The following is a 26,071-nucleotide window of genomic DNA, read 5'->3' on the forward strand; positions in this document are numbered from 1 at the left end:
GGTCAACTCTCAAAGTCACAAATACAACAAGGTCATCAGTTTTGAAATCTGTATCAGGAATTCAGGAGTGCAGGTTAAGAAAAAGTCAACATCAATACAGTCAATACAAATCTGCAAGTCAACCTGTTAGTTTTGTTTAGAACCAGGTCTGCTTATGTTTGGATCAGGGACAATAGGAAAGTTGGAATCTTTGTTGAGGGTTGGACTGTTTGGAATGAGTTATTTGTTTCGCCATTTTGACTACACTGGTCAATAATGACAATTTTGGGAGTTATAAAGAGGCTTTGAAAGAGTTTTGTACTGATTGGGATAAATTTGGCAGGCTTATAAGTTGGGCCTGTTTGGTATGGACTTGGGCCAAAAGGATTCTTTATGAGATTTTGAGTTTTAAACGATGTTTGGATTGGGCCGATTATGTGGACTTGCTATTGGGCTAAAGATTACCTATGGACCAGATTAGTGGGCTGCTTATCTTGTGACTTTAAGCCCAAGATGGATTTCTTGTATAGTATAGGTTACTTGTATGTGGACCTCTTGTTTTATAGGATATAATGTCTTGGAGCTAAGCCTGACTTTAGGTTTATGCATAGAAGTTGGGATAGCAATATTGTTAAAAGAGTTTGTTTATTTTCTTTTAGGGTCTTTTGAGGACATGTCCCAGCTAATTAAGATGCCTTGTTTTGTACTTTCTTTTCATCAATAATAGTTTTGCAAATGCCTCGGCCTTTTTACACCAAAAAAAATTTATGTTTTAAAATAAACCCGAATCTTTTAACAATTAAAAAAGATCATTCTGACACTGGGTTGTTAGAAATTTGAGCACCGAAACTAATCCGCCACTCTCACAGATGATCATCAAATATTGCTCAACTAGTTTGAGCCCATTAAATTTTTATCAAGAAGCAGCTCATGAACAACGTGTTAGTGGCAAATTAGGGTTTAACTGATGCATACCAATTAACAAACACTAACTCATGTTACAGATCAAAGAGTATAACCTAAGACTCATAATTAACAAATCAAGTCAGATCAATTTGGAATCCAACAATAACTTCGCTAAAGCAAATTAGCAAACACTAACTCATATCAGATTAGTGGTGCACGTGAAACTGAAAAAAAAAATGCCGAAACAAAAATCGAGATTTCTTTTTATGTTTTCACAAAAATCAAACTTTCGGTTCGGTTTTGGTTTTGTACGTTATAATAACCAAAAAGGCCAGACCGAGCCCAACTTACAAATTTTTTTTAACTTTTTATTTGAGGTATTTATAAAATTTAACAGTGTCACCCAAATATTTTAGCCCAAAAATATTGTGATCAATTAGTTATTGCTTAATATAAAAAATTAGACCCAAATTAATTATTTTGAGCCAATTTTTTTCGGCCCAAAAACTTTAAGCTGCAATGCAAAAACCAAAAAAAAAACCTAAACCGAACTCTTTTGAAAAATAATGTAACTAGTTTTAGCACATTCAACTTTAGCCGAGAAACAACTGAATGCGTGTGTAATTAAAGAAAAATAATGCTATATATGAAATTAACAAACACTAGTAATTCACGTCACAGATCAATAAACAATTAAGAAATTATATGAGATCAATTTTCACCTCCACAATAATAAATAGAACCAAATATTTAATAATAACATCGGAGACATTAGCAGCAATGGGGATGGAGGTGGAGGTGGAGGTGGACTGATCTGGCAAACGCCATTGTGTTGTGTTTTTTGGATTGATTGGGTTTGTTGCTTGCTTGATTTGATAAATAGAACAACAAGAGAGAACGAGGAGGTTGATCTGGAAATAAACGTTACTTCAAGTGTGTTTGTGGGCGTTGGATCTTGTCCACCCAAACACTATTTGTTTTTTATGTTCCAACTACAAACAAAGTGCTGGTTTGCTTCCACAAACGCTAATTATCTACCTCTTCTTTTTTAACTAATTTATAATACACATATTATATAGCATGTAACATAAGAATAAACTTGTTTATTAAAAATATGCCTATAAATAGTTACAACATTGACCAACTTCCCATCAACGATTTTCTAACGGACGTAACTTTTTCATATGCTAATATTTTTTTTTTAGAAATTGCATCATAAAAATTAGCATTTTATTGTCTTTAATTTGGGTATAGTATATTGCTATAGTTTATTCCAATTAAAACTAGCATGTTACGTATGGGTGTTCACAATTCAATTTTAACGGATTCTAAGTTAAACAATAAGCCAAACTGTTGGTTCATAATTTTTTTTATTGAAAACCGAAACTAAACCGTTGAAAACTCAAACTGAATCGTTACTAATGGTTTGGTTTCACACATTGAGCTTCAATAATAAGTTTACCGACCGGCGCGGTTTTATATGGCCGATTTTCAGTATAAAGCATAAACCACCGTTTGCTATGGTTGGAACATTCAGAAACCAACTGACAAAAAGTGACGATTGGTTTAAACGTTTTCAAGGTTTCAAACGAACCTTAAACATCCATAATTGTTAAATGATTATTAGAATTTCGTTCCTCGCCGCATCGCGCGGGCATCCGTCTATAGTATATATAATGTAGCACTCATTGGAAAATTAAGATACTAGGTTTTTAAGTAATTTACAATATTTAAAACTTTATGTAAAACCCTATAAACATGTAGCATAGGGGCAAAGTTCTCCACTACAAAATATGTTTTACGTAAATTCAATTTGTTAGAAAATAGTTACAATATTGGCCCTTAAACTTCACTAACCTTTTGTAAAGTTAAGAAATTGTTACAACGTTTACCCCTTCATCTTTACTCGTGTATTTGGCAATTTTTTATGTTTTCTTGTTTTCTTCTATATCTCTAAATATATTACGTTTAAAGAAAAAACAGAGCTTACCGATGCATCATACTTAATTTTTTCGACGTTTCCATATAAAATTTATTCAATACCAAGATACGATTTATAATGTACAAGTCACTAAAGCATTAATGCACAATTCAAATATGTAACTATAAATCAATCAAATGTTTAAACACATAAATATGCATTAAAGTATAACCCATGTTCTGTTTTAGTTTATAAATTCTGAGGTTACGAATTCAGTCCTCCATTTATACAACTCACATTACAAAAACAAAGCAATAAAATCAGCTCAAATTAATGTTATACGAAATTGCAATGGCTTCACAAAAAGTTTGAAGGCCAAACTTGAACCGTGGGCATAACCGTTAGCATCGGGTTTTCGTCGAAAACCGAAAACGACTGGCCAAAAGTTAATGAAAAAAATTAACCGTGAAATCAAGCCAATGATCAATTTGAACGGTTTTACGGTTTTAAATCAAACAACGAACGCCCATAAACTTATTACATGATTACCAAGGTATGTGTTTCCTACTGCATCGCGCGGGCACCCGCCTAGTATACTAGTATAATTGAGAACTTTGGTGCCACAAAAAGTGTTATTTTTGTTTTTGTATATGTAGTAATGGTTCTGGTGGCTGGCATATAGATGGGTGTTGGTTGGATGGCTTTGTTGGTAAGGATAAGTGTATATACCGACTTGGAATGAGGGTTCGAATCTCTAATGCTGTGGAGTGTTTGTTTCAATTTTTTAAGAGTGTTATGTTTTTGTGTTTGTTAGAATTTAGAATTATTTAAGTTTTTTAAGTGTCTTATTTATGTTTTTGTGTATCTTATAATGGTTTGTCTTTTAACATAACTTTGGTGTGGACCGAATATTTGCGTTGTTAAATGAAACTGCACCGCATTTTGTTTTAGCATTAGTATAGAAATGAAAACTGACCGAATATCAACTTTGTTTTTGTTTTTGTTTTTTTAGTTCCGGTATCGTAACTAACATGGCGGAGACCAGCCAAATTTTTGTAGACTCATTACCCCAACACCCGGAATCGACAATATGCCCGAGCTTTACTGGCCGACTCCACCCCACTAGTCCACCTCAGTTTTTAAATAGTTTTTGTTTTATTTATTATTGTAGTTCAGATACCACAACGCACATAACCAAAACTGACCGAATTCGTGTCGACAAACCGTCTCAAAGCCGGGACCTACAATGCTTGGATTTTTATCAACATCTGAGTTTTACCGACCTACCCGACTCAACACACCGGGTAAAACACTAGCTCAGTATATACGAATGATACTAACGCTCGTAAACGAACGAATACGCCCAACCTATCATCCATTCATATTTCTATAATTACACTAAAAAAACATTGCATTACTCGCTCATGTTCAATTAAATAATATTTTTTTATACTTTTATCACTGTAGTTTTTTCTCTTCTCTACTCACAACCAATTTAACAAATATTAAAAAATAAATAGGCACAAACAAAGTTTTCCCAAATTTATAAAAAAAAAAAATCACTACATTTTCTCTATTTACACTCACAACCCCGACCTATAATTTGCAAGCTTTCATCACATAATTTTAGAGGATAGGATGAGAATGCTCTAATTTTGTTAACTTGGTTTTCTACTACTTTTATTAGCATAATAGAACCATTTGGTCATTTCCATTGTGGTGTAGTGATAGGAAGCATGAATTTCTTAATAGAGACTTAGGTTCAATCCCTGCAGACAACGCTTTGAGGGACATGGGTGACTCAATGAAGGAAGGCTTGGATCTTTATGATCTCCAGTTGTATCCTCTGTATGATCTCCAGTTCGATCCTGATGGCGTCCAGGTTATACCACCAGTGGGCCTTCGAACAGGTGGGTTTTCCCCGAAATTGGATATAACTTTGAGGCGCTTAAGGGAATCGTATGGCTGGGTTGGTGGCCTTTTGCCATTGGGTTAACTCGTACGATGCAACTAGGTAATTCTCTATTTGTTTGTCGTTCAAAAAAGAATAAAACTATTTGCTTTTTTTTAATAAATAAGAGTGGGATCCGAATGCGGGTAAATACCCACCCGATCCAATTAGGCTTTCTAGAATCTTAGTTACTTTTATATTTTGATTCGTTAGTTTGTTTCCCAATATGATAAATCGATATAGGTTTGCTTCGACAAATGGTGTATATAAAAGACAACAAAAAGAATATTAATACTTGTAAACGAACTGAACGATCAAGCACAGATATGGGTATGTTCGTGTTCTTTAATTTAACTTTTATGTTGTGCTCATGCTTGTTCATTTAAAAAATAAACAAATATGAACGAACTTCCCTCCCAACAGTTAACGTATAGTTCACTGAATGTTGGGTTCAAGAGAGAACTTCGATTTTGATCCCTGTGGTTTCTTAAAATTATCAATTTTGGTTCAATGGTTTATTTTAGGCTTTTATGGTACAATAGTTTTAATTAACTATCAGCTGTAGTCCAACCCACTAACGTAATCCACCAACCATTAGTTAATATAGCTTTGATGGGCTTTTTTATATTTTCACAAACTTTTAATTCATATGAATATTTCTTTTTTTTTTACTAAATATAAGTTTTATACTTTTTGTTATTTTCTAACTTTTATGGTTTATTATATTTGTTTATATATAAATATATACTTTTTTAATTTTTTTTTTTCTGAAACCGGAGCTTTTATGCAACTGTGTATTTATTTATTTGTATTTGAAGACTTTTATTTTACTTTTTTATAGCCGTAATAACATCTAGGCTTTAAAACAAAATATTTATTTTTTCAAGTTCCTTTTTAATTCTACACTACTAGTAACAAATGATTTAGAAAACTTAACTATTCTGCTTTTATTTCTCGGTGGTAAAAAGAACATACATTTATTTTATATTGTTTTTTTTTTTACTTTTCAAATGACAGAGGGTTTTTGAAAATCTATTTATTAATTTAATTCTTGGTTTGTACTTTTTTTTCAAACAACTAAATTCTTGATTTCTATAGAGTTTAAAACAATTATTTCACATCTTAATCACCTTGCCAACCCATAAAAATGGGACTGATATCTTGGATTGTATGTATTAAAAATGTACACTTGCATAAAAGCGTCAGTTTTAAAAAAAATATATTTATTAAAAATAAAAAGTGTATAGATATTTATATATAAACAAATATAACAAACCGTAATACTAAAAATTAATAAAAAAAAGTATAAAATTTAATTTTGGTAGAAAACCCAAAAATTCTTATGATTAAAAGTTTGTGAAAAATACAAAAAAGCCCATCAAAGTTGTATTAACCAACGGTTGGCGGATGACGTTAATGGGTTGGACTAAACTGATAGTTAATTGAAACTATTGTACCAAAATTGATAATTTTAAGAAACCACATGGACCAAAATTGAAGTTTTCTCTAGGTTCAATTACATGTTTTTTTAGATTTTAAAAACACTTATAAAAGTAGAATAGTATAAAAACACAGACTTGGACCTGTAAACAAACAGAACATTTAGTAAACTGTTTATGAAACATTTAGTTAGAAGTTCATTTTAGTTGTTAAGCACCTAACCTTATATGCGAAACCCTCAAAACTACGTAGTTTTGAGTCGAATTCATTAAAAAATAATTTTATTTTTATATTCTTATTTCACTCCTATAATATTTCTTCCCCAATTTTATACGTATATATCGTTACGAATTGATACCCACACACTACTAATCTCAAATCTTAACCGATAGTAATTGTTCTTAATATCAGCTTCTTACGATCTATTACAATCCATGAACGGGGTTGGTAAACTACCCCAAATCCTCAATTCTTACTTTCTACACGTAATGGATTTTTTTACATGGCTTTTTTTTTCTTTTTTCTTCTTTTCTTTCTTATTTTATGTAAAGTCCATTTATCTGGTGTGTAACATTGAAAATTTGAGCCATCTCATGCAAAGCCATTAATTGAGATGCAAATGGATCATCAGTAAGTGCTCTGTTTTAGGCGGCGAATTATTTTTTTTTTTTAATTTATGTATTTGATCAGTTGTAAAGTATAATTCATGACTTGCAAGTTAAGTGTCAACGGGTAGAAAAATTGGCTATTTAATCATGAGATTGTAAAGATATGTGAATCCGTAAGGGAGATGGGGGAGTGGGAGAGAAATTAGGAATTTAATAACAAAAATTAAATTTTTAATTGATTTGACTCAAAACTACGTGGTTTTGGGGGTTTCGCATCTAAGATTAGATGCTTAACAGCCCCATATTCACTTTCCCCTTACAATATAGTCTAGTTACTTGAAACTAGAATATCACGCATAACAATTTAGCCTAGCTTTATTAGTTCACTTATAATTAGCTTTCATTCACTTGGTTAGTGGCTACAAACCATTCAGAAAGGGATAATGCTGGTTTGTGAAAAGAGGAGGAAGGAACGAGAATATCGAATCATTTGTGGAGATGTGTGGCTTGTATGACATTCGACGCGTAGCTCAGATGTGGCAACACTCACTATGGCATCGTGTTCTAGTTTCATCTTAGGACATCGGTAATGGTTTCCCTAAAAGTCAAAAACGTCCTATCACATAGATGGATGGGCTTTATCCACAAAGGTGTGTGATAGTTTCACTAACCACGTTGATTAAAATAGTGTTTAAATTAAATAAATAAATAAAATTAAAGGAATATGATATTGTTCACATTAATTGGTTAAATGAATTAAATGGGTGATACATTTAGTGGGTAGTCCCCTACCTAAATGTTGAGGCATTCACGCCTTGGTTGGCAACACGCAAGTTTATAAAGATTAGTAATGATATTGGAGCGTTTTAGAGGATGATGTGGCTTTGGGGTGTACCCATTGCACATGCCTTTATATAGCAGCCTACCCCATTGGATTCTACAAATAGTTTTGTTAGGTAAAAGTTTTTGGTTTCTTGGGAATTTAAAACCGAGCGGGGATTCTTTGACTTTGGAAGAGTGACGTAAATTCGATTCCTCTTGTTGGAATTAGTTTTGGCGGTTGCTGTATTGTTGCTTCGCGATATCTTGTGATTGACGGTGTATTTAGTTGGGGTGCCTTCGGGTGTTAGCCGGCATATATATTATAATTTTTATTGGTCGTTCAAAAAAATTTTTTACTGTACATGAGATTTTACTAAATGTCCCAGAGTTTTTATCTAAAAAAATACCTTTTTTTCTTAACCATTCAAAAAGTTGACCTCTTTCTTAGTATTAGAATTAACCATTCATTGTCAATTTATTTGTCCTATAAAAGAACTCATGTCCATGTTGGTTTAAACCACAAACTTCCAAACTAAAATCAAACCCAAAAGAAAAGGAAGAAAATCAAAGGCCGCAATGATAAGATATATGGAGTGAATGGAGATTTACGCTGTGTTCACAAGAGAAATGAAAAGATCTGAGAGGTATTGAGGCGGTACAAGGGTTGTGGAGGCGAGAGGTGTTGGCTGTAAAGCGTCAAGTTTGATGAAACAACTAGACGAGAGCAACAAAATCCACAGTTATAAATTATATACGCTCATCATAAACATGTAGTCATTTAACACATCAACATTTACCAACTCTTATGATAATGTGTGCATCATCACTATACGAAAACATGAAAAAGAATTAATAAACAAAAACCACTCCCAGACCGGCAATAGCCACAGATACATCAAAAACCGCCCATGAACAGGCCTCACAAAGCGCTGCTCGTGGTGCATTGTTCTTCAGTGTCACATCATCCGTTCATGGGCTCACAGAGGCCTCACTTTAAATGGACCTTGCCTCTAGAGGCGCTTGGTAAAATAATTTAGAAAACAACTCGACCTCACACACTTTTAACACGTTTTTTCCAAATTTTACAAAATAATCCTGAATCTCGTAACCACGTTTTACAAAAGCATGTCTTTCATAGTTTAATCGTGCATCTTTAATGATGTTTTCAGTGTACGACTCATTACCTACCATGACTGTTCGGCGTAAGAAAAGAATATCGCATAACATTATATAAGTTCATAAAACACCATTTTAAAGAATACAAACTCAACTTGTAAACATGATTACACTTTTTAAGTGACAGAAACGCCGGGCCACTATTTCTCGTCACTAACAAAGCGTAAAACATTTTCTTTTGAAACGTTGCCATCAACAAAATCTGTTAAATTCAACTATGAAAATATGACCTCAATTGTCAAGTTCCATGGCTTGAGCAGCTTTAGCTTTAGCCAACGGTGTCATTCTAGTCTTCAATTTCTTCTTCCCTACTGCAAATCCACCGCTACCCTTTTTCTTCTTGCTTGCACTTCCGTCAACCTAATCACAAAATATGCAGAGATTGATTCAGTTTACAACACTCCAAATAAAACAGTAACATCATAAACTAATAAAATTTGCCTATGTTGACATCCGTGTACTAAACTAATTGAAGTTAAAGGTGTGAACAAGCCAAGCCGCTCACTAGCTCTACCTAGCCTGATCCCGAGCCCGAGCTTGAGCCTCAAATAAAGCTCGCTAGTTATCGAGCCTCAAATAAAGCTGTTTAGGTATCAAGCCATAACAAGCCTCGTGTGCTCTTAACTTTTAACGTACTGTACACGAGCTCAGGCTAAGCTTAGGCTTGTTTAAGGTTTTTCTCAAAATATATAAAAAAGTAACAAGCGAGCCGGGCCCATGACAGCTCAAACTTGAAACAACAACTCGAGCTCTCGTATATCAAATCAAGCTTAGTAGAAGGCTCGGGCTTGGTGCAGTAAATTAATTTGAGTTGATTCATATATTTTTCCTAGAAACCATATCAATTTGCTAAAAAATAATAAAATTAAAGAAAAATCAATCAGTTTTATAAACATAAACATGAAAACAAACACAAGTATCAAAAACATATGAAGTAAATAAATAAATAAATAAATAAATAAATAGAGGTAAATGAGTTACTTTCATCTTGTGCTTCTTAGCTTCTAACTTCTTCGCCTTCTTTTCCATCTCTTCCTTTTCTCCTAATCATCCAAAACAATTACATTAAAAAAACAATAAATCAATTAAAAATAATAATAAGATCTTACTTCGAAGCTCGAATTCATGCTGCTTTTTTCTAAGAGATAAGTTATTTTTCTTCGACATCTCGAATCAAATACTTTCTTTCCGGCGACTGTTATGATTCAATTGATTTGATTATTATGTATCAACTGCGCCGAAACCCCATCCCTAGAGGTCAGTTTAATTTGGGTGACTTTCACCTTTTAAATATTGAAAATGATGAATATTGCTACTTGGTCCTTATAGTTTTTGCCAATGTAACTTCGAGTCCATTTTTTTAAATGCCAACGAATTCTCCAAATCGGCTACACGCTAAATTCATCATATCAGTACACACCTAGGCCCAATGCCCGTGCGCCCTATTCGTACTGGCGGAGCCAAGACAATTTTCCCTATGGGTTCGGGATTTTCGGTGCTTGGTGTTTTCCCGGTGTCAAATTTTTCGGGCCAAAATGGGTCGGGTTGGAAACTTAGAAAGCTCCTCTGCCAAACCATGATCAATGAACCTACAAAATCCTTCAAATTGTATCTGATTAAATCCAGGTATTGTGGACATTGCGTCTATCCCGGATTATTTTGAAATTGTAAGTTATTTATGTCGTCAAATTTCAGTTAAAATAAAAGGTCATATGAAACAAAAAGATAATGCATATTATAATTGTTCCTTACACGTTTTCATGTTTTGAAAATGATTCATAACATCTTCAATCGCGACTTTCAAAAATAACTTATTTTCAATATAGTAAATGCAGGCATCATTCATATCATTCATATAACCGTCGACCATCCAACTACGTAAATTCTTCTTCATGTATCTCATTAAAGAAAAATATCTATCAACACTTGTCGGTGCGCAAATCTATCTTTTGTGTTTTTTTTTATCTAATTTTTATTTAGGTATTATGTTTAAGAAATTGGGTTAGGCTTATTAACTGATTCTATTAATAATTTTGGGGTGTTCTTATAATCTATATATGGGTTATTATTGGCCAATATATAATGCTTGTTAGTAGTTTTTTTAATAATTTTTTTAAATTTTTTTATATTTTATAAAAGAAATATTCACTACCTACTCACTAAGTCTCCCATTATCACCTGGTGTCGCCAAAACTAAATTACGAGTGGCATGAATCAAACTTAAGTTACATAAAACATCACGTCTATGTCTTACCACTCCACCATCAACATATTAAACTTCAAGTCGTATTTTACTATTTTACCTTCAAACATTATAAATAACTTAAAAAAGAAAAAAAAATTGTGGTGCATTTGATTAAGATAAATACTAGCTAGCTAGACATGACATACCTAAAAAGCCCTCATAAAGTTTCAATATTGAAATTATTACACCGGTTGATCCAATCTAGTAATAGTTTCCAGGGATGAGCTCAGAACAGTATCAGTATCGACCGGTATTGAAAATACCGATTTCGAAAATCACAAAATTTGGTACCGCTACGGTACCGGTATTTAAGGTAAAAAATTAGGAAATACCGGTACCGTTCCGTACCGATCGCGAAACTCAAAACTTTGGTACCGATTCGGTATTGACGGTACCAAATCGGTACCCGTTCCGTACCGGTACCGGATTTACTTATCCCTAATGGGTTGCACCAAGTCCAAATAAAAAGACCATACTGTCCTTGCAAAGTTACAGTGCATTAAGACTAGTGATGAGATGGTATCGTACCGGTATTGGTACCAAAAATCCCGATCCCAAAAATCGTAAATTCTTGGTACTAGTACCGATACCGAAATTTTCGGTTCGGTACCGAGACAATACCGGTATTTAAGGTAAATTTCAAGAAATACCGATATCGTACCGTACCGTACCAATACCGAAACTTAAAACTTTGATACGGATTCGGTACCAAAAGTACCGAATTTGCTCATCCCTAATTAGGACAGTCTGCAACGATAACATCCATTATTTTCAATGTAGACTTAACCAACATGTCACATTAGTTTTTCACTCGTTTTTCCCGCATACTCATTTTACTCTAACACTATCATACTCATCATTCACAAATGCAACCTTATTGTTAGGAATAAGCCACGTAACGATGTGTTCCTGAGTTCACTTAACGAATTAAGACAAATGAAAGGAAAGAAAATGAAAGGAAAGAAGGAAAGCATTTTCATTCATTTCCTTTCTATTTTATTCATTTTCTTTTATTTTCTTGGCTTTACATTCACCCCCCTTTCCTTTTCTTCCATTCAATTCATTCAAACCGGAGGTAAAGCATTTATGCTATAAAAACCCTTGTTTTCTCTCTATTTCTTTTCTTTTCTTCTTTAATGAAACTCGGAGACACAAACCTTATTTTCTTTTCCATCATTTTCTGCCATTTCCTTAAGTGGAACTCATATAACTTTGACACATATCCTTTGGTGCCACAATTATTAATTTTCATATCACTTTATTTAGAAAACACCCTCGTATGATTTACAGGACACATTTCAAGTGTCGGTTAAAACTATATATATATATATGTATATATAGGAAGTGTTAAATGAAAACCCACTTGAGTTATGAAAACCCGTGTAAACCCTATGTAACATCGTTTTTTTTACACACATAATATGTGTTGTTACATTTAATACAAAATATCGAAAAATCAAAAAAACATTCTTTTGCTATTTTTTAACATTTTTTTACAAATTTTTATATATGTTTCCAGGAGAGAGAAAATATTATATATATGTTTACATTTTTTATTAACTTTAATTGTGTACCACAAGATTTAAACTTTAATTAAAAGCATGTAGTTGAGAATGAATTTCTAAAGTTTTCACAACTCAAGTGGGTTTTTATTTTAACCTAACCCTATATATATATATACACTAGCTTTTTGCCCGCGCGTCACGCGGGTTACTTTTAATTTTTTGTAGCTATTGATTTAGCCTAGTTTGAGTCGTTACCTTATAATACGTTTGTTAGTAAGCATTATAAATTCATAAAATTTTATTTATAAAATTGTACTAAATTGAGAAATCATAATATTCTAAGTGATAAAAATTAACTTTATTTCAAAAAAGAGATTGTACTAAATTGAGAAATCACAATATTGTAATTGGTAACAATTAACTTTATTTCAAATAAGAAAAAATTTCCTTGAAATCGACATTTGTCGTTTTGTTAGTCTGATTGCCATTTTTGTCAAGAATCAGTATCTTTAAACCCTTTTTGCTCGTAACTCTTGATAGTGCGATGTATAGCTGTCTATGTGAGAAGACATCGTTCTTTAAGTACAACCCCACCCTACTTAATGACTGCCCTTGACTTTTGTTTATTGTCATAGCGAAGCAAACTGATAAGGGATATTGCCGTCTTGTAAACGTGAATGCTATGTTCTTATCGGAAGGTGTCATGGCGATTCTTGGAATAGAAATCCTCTCACCATTATTATTTCCCAAAAGAATTTTCACTTCGATTACATGCGTACCCAAAGAAACAACCTGAAGCCTAGTGTCGTTGCATAATCCCTTTTTTTGATCAATATTTCTTAGAAGCATCACGGGTACACCGACTTTTAGCATAAGCTTATGGTTTGGCAGTCCGGATATTTTAAGACTGTTAAGTATTTCAGTAGAGTATAAAGTCGGATCGACATTTCCATCTATGTAGTTGGACTTAGCTACAGAAACTGAGCTTAAGTACTCGACCGGATCACCAGGAAATAATTCAAGCAGACGATCATTAATCTCATGAACAACATCGTTTGTTGGTGCAAGCAACCCCCTCTGTTGAAAGTATGTAGGGTCTTGGCTGCTGTTTAGAATGTCCGGATAGACAAACTGAATCAACTTTATGATAGGGTCGTCACATTGTTCAATAAGTAAATCAATTGATATCTCTATTTTTGCCGTACCCTCATTAGGTCCACCGACTTTACCTTCTCCTATGTCTAGTAGCCATTTAGAAAATTTTTTGGTCTCTTCTATGTCAGCCGATGGCTGACCAATTGTTAACCTTAGGTTTCTTGTTAATTTCAGAACACGACAATGATGCCAAATATAGGACGAACACAGAGAGGCGTTTACTATTTGCTGCCTGCTTCCTTTCTTAATTACCGGCAGAATCTGTCTGAAATCTCCTCCAAAGACAACAACCTTTCCTCCAAATAGCAAATTTGACTTTAAGACATCGTTGCAAGATTTGTCCAGAGCTTGAAATGCGTGTTTGTGGGTCATTGGGGCTTCATCACAAATTATTAGCTTTGTTTTCTCTAATAATTCAGCCTCATCCGAACCTCGTTCCATTACGCAAGATGAGTCCTCATTTAGATTAATCGGAATATGAAATCTGGAATGTGCCGTCCAACCTCCAGATAGCAATAATGATGCGATTCCGCTTGATGCAACATTTAAAACAATATTACCTTGGGATCGTATGGCTGAAGACAATGTCTTCCATAAATATGTTTTCCCTGTCCCACCGTGACCGTAAACAAAAAAACGCCACCTTTATTTTGCTGTACGGCTTTCGTTATTATGTCAAAAATAGTTTTTTGCTTTGAGGTTATCGATGTAAATAGGTTTTCAAATTCTGTTCTCTCTGTTTGTTGATCGTATGATTGCTCGTCTAGAACAAGGCAATTATTGATAACAGATAAGGACTATTCATCAGGGAAAGGCATTGTCTCATACCTTGTTAAACTTGAGTTGTTTTGTTGTAGGATTTTATGGATTTCGAGTAACGTAAGGTTCTTGATTTGGTCTTCTGTCAGCTGTAAATCTGTAAAAGGTTGTTAGTTTTTTTTAGAGTATGATGCTTAAAAATAATTAGAAGGTAACATATATTGATTAAACACTAATGATATTCCGCTGTTTTATTTGGTTGTTATTGGTAAACATCATGTAATTCCATAAATATTGTTTTTTAATTATGATTTGGTAAAAAAAGTAGCATATACCTAGTGATTTTAATAGCTTTCTTTGCCTGTAGAGGATATCGTCAGACAGAAGTTTCCAGGTGCTATTCCATACGTGCTCGGGCCTAGAGAGGCTATCGGTGGACAACATTGTAGCAAACAATGAACGCAGGTAAGCACCTGTTCCGGCAATGCTTGCCTCTTCAATTCCCTCAATGTATTCAGTGTCATCGTCTAATAATCCAAGGGAATAACATGTATCTCTGAAAGTAGGGTATGTATGGCCGTTAACGGTATGTATTTCTTCAAATGTTTTTGGTCCTATCACTCTGTTTAAAAGGACCCGTAAAAAGTACGCTTCTCCAAGAGCGGGTGATACTGCATGGATTCTGCCAATTGAAAATCCCTTCTTTCTTCGTTGCCAGCCGCGCGGTTTGTCGTGCCAGACGAATTTCGTCGGGAATTCTGAATAAGTTAGTTTACGCGCTTCCCGATCAACGCTGTTGCATTTCATCCACAATTCAAACATTGAAGATGCAACGGTATCTGTTTTTTCCAACACATTATCAATATCGTCCTCGGTACCGTAAATCACCTGTTGTTTACCAGGAAGGTGGAAAGGCAGTCTCATAACCGCAGGTATTCTATAATGCACATCGAATGCGAAAATACGCCACGATGCCTCACACGCTGAAATATATCGACAGTCATAGAACTCTTTAATCTCGTCAACATTACGATTTGTGTTCTTTTCATCCTCTCCACTATTAGAGAAGTACATAGTCGCACGATCAGGGCCTTTGTTTATGTATTTGAATAGGTACTTGATAGACGAACCCTGATTGCACCATTCGACGTTTATGTGAGCCTGGTATCGTTTCAAGAGTTTCTTGTTGTATGGTACGACGCTTCGGTTATCAAGATTGACGTCTAATTTTTTGACAACTGTGCCTGAATCGTGTCTTCTGTATAAAGGAAAGCCATCTGTATCTATTGACGTTTCATCTTGAAACTTCTTTGGGAAGTTTCAAGAACACTTGTTGTCTATAACGCACGAGCATGGCTTGTTATAATGTGCGCAAGGACCATGCATCATCAACTCAGCCACAAGGTTGTATAATTCAGGATCTTCGTTCTTATCAGGAATCTCGGCGCTGATGTACGGATCGACATGCTCTACGTTTGGTAGTTTGTCTTCCTTTTGCATAAACAGACAAATATGGGCATCAGGCAAACCACGCTTTTAAAACTCCACCGTATAAACAACTGTAGAAATACGAATAATATATTAGCATATAATTAATTCTTTTCGTGTTATTAAGATGTATAGTATTTGTACCTGCTTGAACTTTTCCAAGGATATCTCCATTCTTCAGGTCTTTCATCAAGGAGTCAAGTTTTATTTTAAATAGCCTGCACAATATGTCTGGCCTATCATCTGCGTTAAGATTTTTGTCTTGAAGGAATCTTTTGACTTCTGGCCATTTAGGATTGCATGTTATTGTGATGAAGAAGTCTGGGTATCCATACCACTTACAGAGGGTCATGGCATCTAAATAATTTTGCATCATGTACCGAGCTCCTCCTGTAAATGAAGAGGGTAATATGATACGTTGTCCTACGTTTGTGACATCCGAACGTCCCTGTTCCTTTAGAGATTTTAGGTTCTCAAATGTTACGGACCTCAGTTCTTTTTGTTTACTTCTTATAAAACAAAGCCTTTCGCTTTCAATCATCGTGTAACCGTCAACCAGTAATTGTTGGAATAGCCTTCTTGAGTATAGAGTTTTTGAGAACTGGCCGACCCTATCTTGAATCATATACGCAAACCATTCTCTCATTGTAGTATAAGGTCGTTTGCTACCGTCGTCGTCTTCAACTCCTCTATGCTTGATTTGAGTTCGGTAACCATCTTCACCATTAGGATGTAGCAGCGGGTACTGAAGAGGCACGTACGAAGGATGTAGCTCATTCATATATTCTAATTTGCCTCCCACTTTGTTAACACAATATCACGTGGCTCGTACGACTCCTCGATGTCTCCTACAATTAGTGCCGCAACTTCTGAAGTTGTTGGAAGGTTGTATGTTCTGCCATCTTGTTGCCTGTTACATATAAGGCATAGCTTCATATCCGTAGCTGGTTGTTGCTTATAAACATCTCTTGCCATTCTATAAGTTTGTACTAAAACATTTTGACGATCAAGCATTTCTTTCAACCATATAATAATCTCAGTATCCAGCATCTTTTCGGTAGCTGATGTATCGACATTGGCGTCTCTGACGAAATTACATCTATTAGTATTAGTATAGACAGATAAATATAAACGTAATCCTTGGTTTGATTTAAAACCGAAAATGGTTAGATGTTGATATGTTTACCTGAAAATGGTTTGTCTGTTTTGAATTTCGTTTTCTATATCATATATGTAAAGCTGTGAGAACTTTGGCTTCGTCCCATCCTTTGGTAACAGACTACCAATAGCATGATAGTTTTGACCGCTCATTATGAACACGTAAGGAGCTTTTCCTTTATTAATTGACGAGTCAACCTTTCCTCCCATAGAAGTAAAAGAGAACATGGAGTTGTAGCGACGAATATTTTTCAGGACGAACTTGCTTTTAGCATTATTTGATTTAAATAGTTCTTCATACTCTGGGTCCGATCTAACAGGTGGTGGAAGCTCAACAGCGCCATTATGACAACACAAACTATAAGTCACTTTTATTTCTTTTCGTTTGCCTCTTCTAGCCTCGTCGTCCCATAGTTTAGCGTGACACATCTCACACACAACAGAATGGTCTCCATGATCTAAGTAATCTGCAGTTAAAAATTTAAAAATGATAATTAATACTAAATATGTGTTAATTAATGTAAAAGCATCGCATAAGTGAACCAACCTTTGGAAATTCCATTAAATTCGTTATTCTCAGGCATACAACGTTCCCTTCTTCGCTTGCCATCCATTTTTATTTTCCTAGTTATATGTTTCTGTTTAGTCGCGGAGATGTCTGTTTCAATGCCTAAAAATGTAACGCCCGTTAATTCCGGTTTCAAGAATTAAAGCTTGTAGAGTATGTATAATTCTCGGGATTTATCCGACGTTTCTCGAAAGCCTTTACGTTATCCCGGTACGTTAAAAAACTTAAATTTTCCTTCTATTTTTCCTTACACTTCAATTTGGAGGGACTTGTATGTAACTATTTTATTTATATCATAAAACAAATAAACCCTAACCCCTAACCCTTTCTAGCAGCCGATTGGACCTCAAGACCCCCCTGCTCGTATTTCTTCTGCCCAGCCAAGTTTCAGCCGTGAAAACTTCAATTCAAGGTCGGTTTTATGATTCCCCATGTCTTTTACACCTTAATTGATCATATTAACGCGCTTATTGGTCGTTAAGGTTGAGTTTTGATGATAACAGTTTGCTGACAGATTCGTATACGTTTATTGTAGGGTCTGTAACACGATAATAATCCACTGTTTTTGATCAATTCTTGATTCCATGATGTTCTACTTTGAGTCTAGTTTCCAGAAAGGTATAATACGTAATTTTTGGACGAGATTTGAATGGTTTTTATGAATTTATAAAATCGAGTGTCAAAGCTGATGCGGGATGACGGATTCTGGTCTGTCTTCCCGACGTCATAACCTTTTTTCGACAGGTCCAAATTGGTTGGTTTTACTTCTGGAGGTTAGTATTTTGAGTTAGGAACCAAACCCAAATGTAATCGTTTAATTTGGTTCGGTAATGAATTTTATAAAAATAAAACTATTTTGTTGCGCACTGAAATAGCTGCACGTACCTTGCTGTGTTGGAAGAATTTTTATAATTTTTGTGTCCAATAGAAAAATATAATAAAAATATTTTTATAAACCTAAAACATTTATCAAAGTCTGGTAAAAATTTAATAATTTATTTCAAAGGCTATCCTATGTAATTAAATGCATCTTCGCATGCTAAAATCTACACGTTTTACTCGTTATTAATCGATAAGTTCGTTTTAGGCTTAACCGGTGGATTTGGTTAGTTGAAAGGTTTTAGGGGCCGAGGTAAGGTTGTTGGGCCTTGGGCCAAGTGTTGGGCCTTGGGCCAAGTGTTGGGCCTTTGGCCAACGTGTTGGGCCTTTGGAAAAGTTGTTGGGCCTTGGGCCAAAGTGTTGGGCCTTTGGCCAACGTGTTGGCCTTGGGCCAAAGTGTTGGGCTTGAACAGCCCATTAGGCAAGAGTGTTCTTACGGTCTAGTTTAGTAACGCGTTGTGTATAATTTACAGGCTCTTGCTTGTGATTGTGCACTTAGGGATTTCCTAGCTCGTTGCAGGTGTTCGATTGATTTCAGGTGAGTTGTTGATGCCCCGTTTAACTCTTTTTATTTTGGGCTAGCATGCACACCTAAGTGTTTTCTTACATGATGAAATGTTTTAAACGATTTTATATAGGCTTGCTAGTATATGGTAGGCCTTGGGATGTTAAATATATATATATATATATATATATATATATATACACACACATTATTGCTTGGCCTATATTTGGCGATGTTGTAGTCGTTTCGACTACTGATGTTGCGTATGCCTACTTTGTGTTTGCATGCGCTGATGTTACGTGTTTGGGTTGTACGTTTGCTCGACCCTGATGTTATACGTGGATGTTATATATATATATATATATATGGATGTACTTGAAAGGATGTTTATATATACATTTTGTATATGTATGTATGAGAATGTTTAGTTTTCGGTAATGATGATTTAATGGATGCACTCTTTTATTTTTAAACTTTTGGTATGACTATCATAATTGTTACTACTGATATTATTTACTTAAAACTTGAACTCACTCAGCTCAAGCTGGCTTTGTGTGCATGTTAGTGTGAGCTTCAGGTTAGGAAGATGATGCCTTATCGCTTGGACGTGCACGAAGCTACTTGGGCGGTGAATGGCATACGGGAATTGAAGATTTTATTATTAAACATTTATTTTTAAAAGTTTTTATTTAAAGATAATTATGTTGATTTTGGGCAAAATTCCCGGGTTTTGGGAACTCATTTACTTATTTACGTTTTCCGTCGAATTATACTCTGTGACGCTTATTTTAATGAAAAGAATTGTTTTTAAGTTTAATTATTTTTACCGGTGTTTTGAATGAATACCAACTGTGCGGTTTCTGGGGTTCGGGGCCTTACAAAAAATGTATGGGAAAAACGTGTTAGTAGTTAAATCAACAAAAGCTGATAAAATTTAATTTTTAAGATACCTATGTTTAAATGAGTAATTGAAGAAGTTCCGGTAGTAATAATAGCATTTGAATTTGATGATGTGGCCGTATTGTGTAACATTCGCATTTCTGAAGGTAATAAATAACAGAGAGTTTATTATTAATCGTGTGTCGTTAGTTTAATTGTGTGTGCAAATGTTTGGATAAGGATTGGAATGGGAATGGAGAGTGGGTGGTGGGACCCATAACCCACTATATAAGCCCAACCCACCCACCATTTCACCATTTTGTCTCCCTTACCACACACTAGAAACACACACACACTTCTTCTCTCAATCACCCGGAACCAAATCCGAGCAAAAGAAAGGTGAATCTCGTGTTCAACGTCATCAAGAAACGCTTGGAAGATCCTGCGTGTTGTCTAGATCTGAACTCGAACCCGAAGCAAAAAGGTAGGTTTCGGTTCAAATGGTTAAGTTTTACGGTTAGAACCCTCATGCAACTAGTTATGATGATAGACCGGGTTGTGAAATGTAAGAACAACATAAACTTGGTGAGTTATAACCTCACAGGTGTGTCGAATGACAAAAAGGTGATGTCCGGACCTCATAAACGCGGGTACACAAAGTTGGTACAACCCAAAACCCATAAAAAGGGTAAAATCGAGTCCTAAGGATGAGTCTCGGAGGAAAATGGCTTTAAAATGGTAAAAACGAAGAAAGGCAGAAATTTCGCATCGCATGGCCATGCGAAGCGAAACGCTCCCATGCGAAGCGAAACCTCCCCATGCGAAGCGAAACGCTCCCATGCGAAGCGAAACGAAACCTCCCATGCGAAATTGTTAAGTTGTGACCCGATTCATTTTCTAAAGGACCTATTAACGAAAATAATTTTTTTCCGAGCTAACTTGGCAGCTTAACCCCAGCCAGGGGCTCTGCCCCTTGGACCCGCTAGGGGCTGCCGCCCTAGACCCCGCTACCAAGGGCGCTGCTCCCGGACCCCCCATTAGTTGAGGATTTCATTAACTTAGATGTAAGAAGTATTAGTATTGGTTAATTGACGCGCGTAATGTATTGTACAGTTAGCCGTGCACAGCTAAGGAAGGGCACTACCATTGACGGTGAGAGAAATCGTCTCCATGTGAGTTCTAGCCCCATTTCTCTTTGAGATGGTTTCGGGGCTGTGTGCATACTTGTAAGAATAGTAATATATATATATATATATATATATATATATATATATATATATATATATACTTATGCGCTTAACGTGAATGATTAATGCAAGAATGAAAGAAAGATATATATCTATATGATGAAGATAACTGATTAATGTAAGAATGAAAGAAAAAGGTTAGAACTTGCATATGTTAGTTGTTTAACTTAACATGCTTGTAAGAATCTTGAAGGAATGTGAAGTAAGAGTCAGGGTGCAGGCCCTTCTAATATCTGGGCAAGAATAGTAAGAGTCAGGGTGGCAGACCCTTCTAATACCTGGGCAAGAATAGAGTGGCCGACTCTACGATATCGGTGCAAGAAGTCGGGTGGCAGACCCTTATAATATCTGTGCAAGAATGTATGTATAATTGTATGTTTGTAAGAATGTGTAAGAGTAGTACAAATAATACTTGTATGGATATGAAAGAATGTGTAAGAATAATCCCGTAAACTGTTAAACTAGAACTCACTCAGCGTAGCTGACTATTAGTATGCACGCAGGTGAATAGGATGCGACGGGTTGCTTAAGGGAAGACACGTGGCAACAAAGTGAAGACTGGCATCAAAGAAAAGAAGAATTCACGTGTCGTTTACGTTACCTTTTAAGACTTAATGTATTTTGTTTAAAACAAGCACTTATGTTATGTAAGAATGTTTAATATTATGTATTCCGCGAAAAGTTTTTAATTAACTCTGATTTTAAGAACTATGTTTATGAGTAAGTCCAACGCCAAAGTAGGGCTTCCGAGAACGGGGCAATACAATTGGGCATTGAAACATGTTTTCTTCTTCTGCTATCCAAAATTAATTTTCTTCTCATACGATCTACTTTTGCTACATTGGTAGAATTAACCTTTCCTCTTTTTGCATCCAAAAGCAACTTCCTTTTAAAACGATTCTGTTTGTAGAGCATCTTCTTTATCTGAGTTCCTAAAATAATATTAATTATTTGTTGATATAACTTAGAGCAAAACATAACATTGTTATTAATCTTATTATTTAAGTTGAAATGTATTACCATTAGTAGAATTACAAGTCTGAGTGTTGAATATTCTTCGGGTACTAATTTCTACAAGATATATAGGAAATAATGTCAAGTCAATTGCAATGCAAAAGTGTCCATCAACGAAAAATAAAAAGTACTTAAAAGAACCTTCAATTAACCAAATAAAAACTAATACAAAGTTTTGCATGGTTATTAAAAAATTAAGACGATAATTTATTTCTCCTTTTTAGGTGTTAAAAGATGGTTCTTGCCCGAATCTTGAACTTTTGATGATCTTTTTTGTTTCGAAGTTGATTGTTGAGGTACACTATCAACATCATACACATCTTGGACCTTCCTCTTTCCGGTTTCAGCATTCTTGTTCTTGTTTTGTTTGTTGACAGCTGATGCCTTTGATGTCTTTCTTTCCAAAGGCGTGACATCATCATCTTCAATAATAACAGAATCCTAATAAAAAAATTTAAGTTTCATAAAAAGCTTTATAAATTATGTGTATACTTGTACTCGTTCTAACGAAGTTAATCTATACTGCATACCTTATCAATCAATCAATCAATCAATCAATCAATCATACCCAGTAAAATCCCACCGACAGCAAAGCTATAGGTAGGGTCTGGGGAGGGTGGGATGTAGGCACACCGTACCTCTATCCAAAGGAATAAAGAGGTGGCTTCCAGAGAGACCCTCGGCTCTAAGTACATGTGTATGAAGCAAAATAAAGGAAATCAAAGTTTATCCGTTATATAAAAACTACTACTAATTATAATAATATTAATAATAAGGTCACAGTTTAACAGCAATATAAAAGCTAATAATAATAATAATAATAATAATAATAATATATGTAAGGGAAATACCATTATGGTATGTGACCTAAATAAGTTAAGTCTAAGCCCTAAGTTATTCAATTCTCTCTAAAAATCCTTAACTTTAATTCTACTTCTCCACGAATTCCTATCCTCAACCATGTCCTCGGAGAGGTTTAGGTCTATCAAATCATGCCTAATCCTCTCATCCCAAGTCAATTTAGGTCGTCCTCTACCCCTTCTCCCCTCTATAGTAATGTTTTCTACGGATCTAACAGGATTCGTCGTCTGTCTTCTCTTTACTGCATACCTTATCAGATAGGTTTATATCAGGATATGTAATGGAATCTTCATTACTTGAATCTAAAGTTGGTTCTTGAGAATTTTGAACACAAATAATCAAATTCTTTATGTTATGAAATACGGTATGTAGTAGATATCAGAAATCTTAAACATGTATAAACCAAAACCAGTAAGTTAATTAACAAATATCTTACCAGATTCAATTCATGCTTTTTTTGCAGCTCATTTATTATGTTTGGATCTTTGGTAAGTCTAAAAATATTGTAGGAAGACCCTTCATTCAGTAGATTGTATTGTTGAATGTTGATCTTAAAAGCGAAAATTTGACCCTCAATATTGTGTATCTCTTTAGGAATTTCTTCAGTATTAGCACCACTCTGTGCAAAAATTTAAAATATTGATACTGTAATTATCATTTAATTGCTAAGTTATACCATATTTTGAAATGCTATTTTATAGTATAACAAAACTTACCTCTACCAATCTCTTAAACAGATCCATAGCAGTAATCTTGAACATGGGAAATGCTTGTCCTTCCCATAAAGTTAACGACAGTGATCCAGTTGAGTCTTGAACATCAAAGGGGACTTGGTACCTGCATTAATGGTGATTAACGTTGTTATAGGCAATAACTATATTATCTTATTATAAGCGTAAACAGTATTTATGTCTATAATCAAACGTTATTGTTCACAAACCTGGCAACTGCATCTACAATAGCATCGTTGCATTTTTGGCTACCGCATTTATATGTTCCTTTGAATTGATTCAACGATGTCTCCCCATCGATATCGTTTTCATGGCTTACCTTGTTTTCGGTTTTCAGCGTTGTAGCACACACTTTACAGCCAATATAGTACCAACGACTATAATTAGATGTTGGCATTATGGTTCCACAGACAACTTTTTTGGTCTGAAACAAATAAACAGAATTTATAATTTAGAATGGTTATAATAAAATTACATTATTAATATATATATAAAGATGACGGTTAAACATTACTGTTCTTATATTCTCAACTTCTCCAATATGACTAAACTCCGTGTCATTAACAAATTCAGTAAGAAACGGATTCCGAATAGTTGGTGGGCTTAGCAAAGCGCTTGAAGACGGTTCAGAGGCAAGCATTTGAACCAAGCTAACAATGAACATTAAAATGTTAGCTAAACGACATATTCTTGCATTTAAAATATGGATGTTATTTGCAAAGTTATTTAAACTGTTTTACCTGTTCTTAAAATCAACAATCTCTGGGATTTCTTGATTAAGGATTAACTTCGTAACACCGTTTGCATTAGAGATACAAGGTTCACCTGAAAAACGATAACCACATTGATACATATGTAATCTAAACTGTTATAAATATTTTTAATATAATTTAACACGCCAATAGTAAAAAATAAATTTTATTAACTAACCATAAAAAGGTTTGTATACAGCAAAGTGTAAAATAACAACCATCGGTGCTTCTTGTGGATTCTGTTCAATGTAAGATAGAATTTGTGTTGCATACGAATTCCATAAAGTGACACTGATTTTATTGCCACTGAAATAAATATATAAAAAATGTTACTAACAAGTTTTCAATGCATAATTCTTTTAGTATGAAAATACTTACTTGCTTCCATATAAGTCGATCTCTAATAGTTTGGCAGGGATACCGATTTTCTTTATGATATCTCTAAATTTGCCATTATCTTGAATAATTCCAATAACATCTGTTCACAACATAAACAAAACAATAGTTATTAAATGCGTTAAGTGATAAATCAAAAGATATCAACAAAATCAAAAGGAATAAAAAAATAAAACACAAGATCCAACAAAACATTAATTATTATTATTATTATTATGTCAATGTGAGAGTCAATACAAATCTAACATTAATGCTTAGTATGTAAATGTACTAACCAATGCATGTATCAGCAGCGATTGTTCCAGAAAGCAACGTGTCAATGGGTGTAATGTTGAATGCGTTAATTTCGCCGACAAAATCATCACATAGTTTTACATCAGTCGTCTTGGAAAAATTTACCCTATGTGAGTTTTTCACATACTTGTACAGATCAGCTTAAGCTACAAAACTTGCTTTTGATATTTTATACCAGCTAGATTCTTTTATCTTGTTATCAAAGGAGTTTATAAGCTGCTTTGGAATAGAAGCATGAACTTTATTTCCCTTAAAGAAACAAAAAATAACACATATTATCATTTATTTGGTACAAAACGTAAAGTAATTATTATAGTTATAATCAAGTCTTACCTCTTCGTCTTGTAATATAAAATCCAGAGAAATAACGATAAGAGGTTTGTCAAGCACATGGTTTATCCACTTCCTTAACACCCTTACCAACATAACTGATTTTTCATTAGCATCACCAAGATCATTCAACATCTTGAAGTTTTTGGTATCCATTCTGTAAATAATCATGTATAGGAAATCATATGTATACTTGCTTATTTATTTTATATTTAAAGTTTACTACTTTATTGGTATATAGATTACTTAATAATGCACAGGGTAATACTAAAATTAATATATATAGTGATTTTTGTGGTTTAACAAGGAAAATACAGTTTAGGTTTACACAATCAAACATATAGCTAGTCTAAAAGCTACAATTAGAACTATTTTGTAATATGATTTTGTTTATTTAGTTTACCCTTCAAAGAGTTATTCTGAGATCATATTGTTCATATATTGGAGTTTTGGTTTTTCATGTGTGCTGGAATATGAAATTGTTAAAAAAGGATTATAGTAT

The 26,071-nt window shown here is 34.3% G+C and overlaps 3 protein-coding genes across 3 annotated transcripts; all 3 read right to left on the reverse strand.

Annotated features, from left to right (window-relative positions):
• Positions 1-8,853: 8,853 nt before the first annotated feature.
• On the reverse strand, positions 8,854-10,018 carry LOC143615703 (uncharacterized). The gene is made up of 3 exons (XM_077088768.1): positions 9,913-10,018; positions 9,785-9,846; positions 8,854-9,163 (listed from the first exon to the last, which is right to left on the reverse strand). Exons 1-3 carry the CDS (start codon positions 9,968-9,970, stop codon positions 9,035-9,037), a joined length of 249 nt encoding a protein of 82 aa, XP_076944883.1. The 5' UTR covers positions 9,971-10,018; the 3' UTR covers positions 8,854-9,034.
• A 2,958-nt stretch (positions 10,019-12,976) lies between these two features.
• Positions 12,977-16,736, reverse strand: LOC143615698 (ATP-dependent DNA helicase PIF1-like). The gene is made up of 3 exons (XM_077088763.1): positions 16,444-16,736; positions 14,803-15,725; positions 12,977-14,316 (listed from the first exon to the last, which is right to left on the reverse strand). The coding sequence occupies exons 1-3, from the start codon at positions 16,734-16,736 to the stop codon at positions 12,977-12,979; spliced, it is 2,556 nt and encodes an 851-aa protein (XP_076944878.1).
• A 5,676-nt stretch (positions 16,737-22,412) lies between these two features.
• Positions 22,413-25,725, reverse strand: LOC143615699 (replication protein A 70 kDa DNA-binding subunit C-like). Its single transcript, XM_077088764.1, has 12 exons — positions 25,573-25,725; positions 25,415-25,488; positions 25,221-25,345; positions 24,928-25,027; positions 24,728-24,855; positions 24,538-24,622; positions 24,312-24,447; positions 24,007-24,221; positions 23,783-23,903; positions 23,503-23,685; positions 23,316-23,411; positions 22,413-22,646 (listed from the first exon to the last, which is right to left on the reverse strand). Exons 1-12 carry the CDS (start codon positions 25,723-25,725, stop codon positions 22,413-22,415), a joined length of 1,650 nt encoding a protein of 549 aa, XP_076944879.1.
• Positions 25,726-26,071: the final 346 nt, after the last annotated feature.

This window comes from Bidens hawaiensis, unplaced genomic scaffold (genome assembly GCF_021521415.1).
Source record: "Bidens hawaiensis isolate Kalapana, Puna unplaced genomic scaffold, B.hawaiensis_p1.1 tig00043991_1, whole genome shotgun sequence".
In the NCBI taxonomy this organism is placed as follows: domain Eukaryota; kingdom Viridiplantae; phylum Streptophyta; class Magnoliopsida; order Asterales; family Asteraceae; genus Bidens; species Bidens hawaiensis.